The 5,744-nt window shown below is 36.8% G+C and overlaps 1 protein-coding gene across 1 annotated transcript; it reads right to left on the reverse strand.

The window, feature by feature from the left end:
* Positions 1-1,608: 1,608 nt before the first annotated feature.
* On the reverse strand, positions 1,609-5,253 carry LOC109239853. The gene is made up of 6 exons (XM_019406446.1): positions 4,848-5,253; positions 3,853-3,964; positions 2,555-2,893; positions 2,501-2,507; positions 2,266-2,409; positions 1,609-2,175 (listed from the first exon to the last, which is right to left on the reverse strand). Exons 1-6 carry the CDS (start codon positions 5,251-5,253, stop codon positions 1,609-1,611), a joined length of 1,575 nt encoding a protein of 524 aa, XP_019261991.1.
* Between the last annotated feature and the right edge of the window lie 491 nt (positions 5,254-5,744).

Genomic DNA, 5,744 nt, shown 5'->3' on the forward strand with positions numbered 1-5,744 from the left:
TAAAACTATAAAGGCGCTTCGTAAAATGTCATTTTTCTTTTTTACCTTCTAAAAATAATTTCACATTGGACATAATTATAATTTAATTTACTTTTCTAATATTTAGGGTATTTAAATCACCTAAATTTGGTTATTAAATATTTCCTTATCAAACTAAGTAAGAAGTCCTAATTTTTAGCCTTTAGCCATCATAACATATTAATTAATAAGAAAATGTGAGTATTTTTACACCCAATAGAATACTATTTAATAATGCTTTTCATTAGTTCTTTAATAATATTTACCTACAATAAAGGACTAAAATTTGAAACTAATACTTTTTCTTCCCATTTCAAACTTGATCTATGTCACAAGACATTAAATATTTCCTTATTGAGCTAAGTAAGAAGTCCTACTTTTTAGCTTTTAGCCATCACAACATATTAATTAATAAGAAATATGAGTTTTTTTATACCCAATAGAATATTATTTAATAATGCTTTATGTGATTATTTAATACAGTATTTACCTACAATAAAGGACTAAAATTTAAAACTAATGCCTTTTCTACTAATTTCAAACTTGAATGAGTATATATATATATATATATATATATATATATATATATATATATATATATATATATATATATATATCTTTTCAACTTCTTAATAACTCTGATGGATTACCGTGTAAATTTCTAGGAAAGACTAGTTAAGATTAGTCCAAACTATATGGGCAGATATGTTTAACTGCGGCCAGGGTGATGTTCAAGAAAGAAGTGCTAAGAAAGAAGGTTGAAGTCCCTCAATTTTATGGTAAATATTATGAGAAATACTTCATTTAATAGTAATTTCATTATTCTTTTAATATTTAAGAGCTTAAAATTAATTAAAATTTACTTATTAATTTATTTCTTATTTGAACCATGGAGAAAGTTAAAATTTTGTTTTTTCTTTTCGTTTTGAACTTTGTATAAATCTTATACGTAAATTATATATAAATGATAGAAAAATAAAATAAAGAAGAAATAAAAATATTTAAGAAAGAAGAGGTATGAGTTCTTGGACAATAGCATAGATAGTTCACTTTTAAAATTACTGTATACAGGACTACCACTAATAATATTTTTCAATATCATACTTTTAACTTTCATAAACATTAAATGTACTATTATAGTTATGAGCAATATAGAGCAAAAATCAACAAAAGGCACTAATTTAACAAGATAATTTATGTGAGTCTTTAATTTATATTCCACAATACATTTAGCTAAATATGAGTGGGTTTAATAGCTAGCTTTCAATTGTAGCTTTTCTAGCTAGCTTGCTTTATTTCTTCTTCTTTTTTTAATGTCGCTTTTTGTTTAGTATTGCACTTTGATTTTGTGTTTATTTAAAGTTCTTAAATTATTATTTACGTGCTTATATATTGTAAGTTGTATCCTTCAAGATTATTTACATTACTATGGTTCTTGCCCGTGAAACTGAAATTCTGAAATTATAAACTTGGAACAAATTTTAAGTTAAATTATTGATGTTGATGAGTTCTAAGATAATTTATTTAATTATTGAGTTACTTATACACAATCAATATTCATGATCATCTTTAGGAACTTACACTTTTATTTTATAACTTATTACTGGCAACCTTGTGGCGCACAACATATTTTTCTAACAACTTTGCGAGGGCTCTGTTGCAGAAGTGAGTGCCTCCATCACTAATTATTGCCCTTGGAGTGCCAAACCGGAGGAATATATTCTTTCTCAAAAAACCAATGCCTCCATTTGCATCATCTGAAGGGAGTGCCACAGCTTCCACCCATTTTGATACATAGTCCACAGCTACGAGTATGTACTTGATGCCATATGAGCTGACAAAAGTCCCCATGAAATCGATTCCCCATACATAAAATACTTTCACCTCCTGAATTGGGTTCATGAGCATCTCATGTCGGCGGGAAATGTTCCCGGTCCGGTTGCATTTATCACAACACTTCACCCAGAAGTGTGCATCATTGATCAATGTCGGCCAATGGAAGCCCGACCCCAACACTTTCGCAGCTATCCTTACTCTCCCGAAATGGCTACCATATGGGAATGCGTGACAAGCCTGCAAAATAGAAGATTGGTCTATCTCGGGAATACATCTCTGGATCATGTTGTCAACACAAATCCTGAACAGATAAGGCTCATCCTAAAAGTACATACGACAATCATGGAAGAACTTTTTCTTTTGTACAAAGGACAGGTCATGGGGGATAAAACTGCTTGCCAGGTAGTTTACAATATCTGCATACCATGGCGCTACCTCAAGGCATGTGGCCAACAGTTGTTCATCCGGGAAAGTTTCCACAATCTCTTCTACCTCAACCTTCTTCTCCGCTCTTTCTAACCTGGAAAAGTGATCTGCCACTTGGTTCTCCTTTCCCTTTTAGTCACGGATTTCCAGATCAAATTCTTGTAGTAGCAGCACCCATCAAATCGGGCGCGATTTTGAATCCTTCTTCTTAATTAGGTACCTGAGAGCTGCATGGTCAGGATAAACAATTACCTTTGAGCCTATCAGGTATGACCTGAATTTGTTAAATGTGAACACCAGTGCTAGCATTTCCTTCTCGGTCACTGTGTAGTTTAGTTGGGCACCACTCAGGGTTCTACTTGCATAGTAGATTGGGTGCATGACCTTCTCGTTTCGCTGCCCCAACACTGCTCCGACAACATAATCGCTTGCATCACACATCAGCTCAAATGGTTGCTCCCAGTCGGGTGCAACTATGATAGGTGAATATACTAGCCTCTTCTTCAATTCCTCAAAAGCTACCCCGGAGTCATCAGAAAACACAAAGAGGTGATATTTTTCAAGAAATTTACACAAAGGGTTAGCAATCTTGGAAAAATTTGTTATAAACCGCCTGTAGAAACCGGCGTGACCAAGAAAACTTCTTATTGCCTTGACAGAAGCGGGTGGTGGCAACTTCTCTATTACATAAACCTTAGCACGGTCCACCTCAATGCCCTTACTTGACACTAGGTGTATCAAGACTATACCTTCTTATATTATAAAAGGACACTTTTCCCAGTTCAGTACCAGATTAGTCTCTATACACCTCTTCAATATTCTTTTCAAGTTCATAAGCAATCATCAAATGAGCTCCCCACCACTGAGAAGTAATCCATGAAAACCTCCATTATTTCCTCTACCATATTCGTGAAGATGGACATCATGCACTGTTGGAATGTGGCGGGTGCATTGCATAGGCCAAACAGTATTCTCTAGAAAGCGTAGATGCCATAGGGACAGGTGAATGACGTTTTCTCTCTATCCTCCGGGGTAATAGAGATCTGATTATACCCCAAGTATCCATCCAAGACGCAAAAGTGGGACCTTCCTACCAATCTATCTAACATCTAGTCAATGAACGTTAGGAGATGTGATTCCGTCTTCTATTAATTCTTTATTCAAATTCAATTCCAACAAATAAAATAGAAAATTCTTGAGTAGTCTACTTCCCTTTGAATGGTCTACAGGGTTCATAACTACTCCTCTTACTACGGTTAGCTCCATCTATAAATCTTTTGCATCAAAAGTCGAATAATTCGATGGATTGGAATGAATTTTTAAAGGATGCAGTTCTATACAGCCCTTTCGATTTTAGTTGGGAAAGAACGGCGAAGTCCATCCGAACCGTCCAATGAAGAATTTACTGCGTGATGATTTTGTTGAACAAGATCGAAGGATCTTCGCCCCTAAATCCATTATTCAGATAATTCGAGACCGGGGGGGGGGGTAGGGGGGGGTCCGCCAGAGAAAATGCAACACGATAGAAGAGTTCGCTCCGCCGCGTAAGATCCTCGAATCAACCACGACTACCATCTAGATTCGCCCTCGGAAACAAGAAGTTCTGGTCCGGGAGGGATAATATCAACCACTTGACGTCCATCCGACGCAAGAGCTCCCGGCGGTTCATTCATCTGACCGTAAACTAGGGCCACACAGCAAAATGGGGTTGCAGAATGGAAAAAGAGACATTTATTGGAAGTTAGATCGAAGGTCTTGTCGTGCGTCTTGGAGCGAATAATTGCTTAAAATAAAGGCCGTTAAGGACCCTTCAATTCGAATTAGCAAAAGCAATGTCTCCTTGCATAATATGGATTCCAAACATTCATGATCTGGATGGTCCATATAGGAATGAAGAAAGGGCATGATAGGCTAGTTTGATTCCAATCCAAGCAGCAGGGCATGATCAGTCTTATCGGGCGGGGAATTGCATTCGCTAATAGAGCTTCCTACGCACTGTGTGGAAAATTGAGTATGAGAGCCTTCATATGATCTCTTTTAATTGTGGCAAAGGCACTTTTCCGTTATAACTAGGAAAGAGAGGTGCATGATCTCGCGAATTACTTCTGAATAAATTAAGAAATTATATGTAAGAACCATAGCATTTCGCGATAGACAAGGAATGAAAATAGATCCTTGGTCTATGATACAAAAATGGGGGAAATCCAGATCAAACATATAAAATTCCAATATGTAAGGTCTATGAGTAATCTCATAAAAGGCAGTGTAATAAAGCATCAATACGCATTCATACCATAATAAAATGAATCTTCTTATAGAAATAGAACAAAAAATCAAGAGCTTCGAGCCAATAAAGACTGAGAAGATTGACTCAAGAACCAATTTCATTCTGAGCTCCATTGTAGAATTCGGACCTAACCATTAAGTAAGAAGTGATGGGAACGACGTTCTAGGGTCTATTTCTTAGTTCAAGATCCCTCTTACTAACTGGAATCAAAGAATTAGTAGATCTGTTCCGCCCAAATGGTCTTTTCGGGTGGCCTTGTTCAATCTTATGTAGTCCATACAAATTCGCCATCCCGTGATTGTTCGTGTTGAGATCAACTCGTTGTTCTCATTTTGCGCAATAGTAATTCCACCTTTCTTTGGCATACACTGAATTGGGCTAATGCAGTTGCTGTCAGAGATGGGAAAAATGATTACCACATCTAACCACTTGATCACTTCCTTCTTCACGACTTCTTCCATGTTGGGGTTCATCCTTCTTTGATGTTTTCTGGAAGGTTTGTGACCATCTTCTAGTAGAATTTTATGCTTACAAAATGCCGAGCTGATACCCTTAATGTTTGCAATGGTCCAACCAATTGCAACCTTGAACTCTTTCAACACCTGCAAAAGCTGTTCTACCTGATCTAACAAACCAGATGAGATAATAACAGTTAAAGTCAAGTTAGGTCCCAAGAAAGCATACATGAGGTGAGATGGTAGCAGTTTCAGCTCTAACTATGGTGGTTCTTCGATCGATGGCTTAGCCGGAGGGGTCTTTCTTTCTTCTAAATGTAAAGGCTCAAATCCGATCTCTCTTTTCCAGTACCCTTGGCCTTCAAGAGCCAACACCCACTCTGCCAAGTCCTCACCATTCACCTCTTCTAAGTTCATGAGGCATGCCAACGGAGGGTCTTTTGCATTAAGTGCTTCATCATCTTCCTCCATGATCACATCCACAACTTCTCCCAGAGAGCAATTTGCAAACTCAGCGTCGCCACATAGACTGTCGCACATTAAATATTATTTCTTCATTATTCAGCCTCATCTTTAACTTCCTAGTTTCACAATCAATCAAAGCTCTTCCTGTGGTCAGGAATGACCTTCCCAAAATTATAGGAATCTCCTCATCAACCTGGCAGTCCAGAATGACAAAATCTGTCGGAAACACAAACTTTCCAACTTGCACAAGTACATCG

Source organism: Nicotiana attenuata, unplaced genomic scaffold, assembly GCF_001879085.1.
Source record: "Nicotiana attenuata strain UT unplaced genomic scaffold, NIATTr2, whole genome shotgun sequence".
In the NCBI taxonomy this organism is placed as follows: domain Eukaryota; kingdom Viridiplantae; phylum Streptophyta; class Magnoliopsida; order Solanales; family Solanaceae; genus Nicotiana; species Nicotiana attenuata.

Bases quoted from the DNA above. Each gene is read 5' to 3' on its own strand.
- LOC109239853 (XM_019406446.1), bottom strand. From the start codon at position 5,253: ATGTATGCTTTCTTGGGACCTAACTTGACTTTAACTGTTATTATCTCA. The intron at 3,965-4,847 runs GTATGGACTACA...GTGTGGCCCTAG, and splicing joins AATCACGGGATGGCGAATTT to TTTACGGTCAGATGAATGAA. The intron at 2,894-3,852 runs GTAGTCGTGGTT...CGGTTTCTACAG, and splicing joins TCCGAGGGCGAATCTAGATG to GCGGTTTATAACAAATTTTT.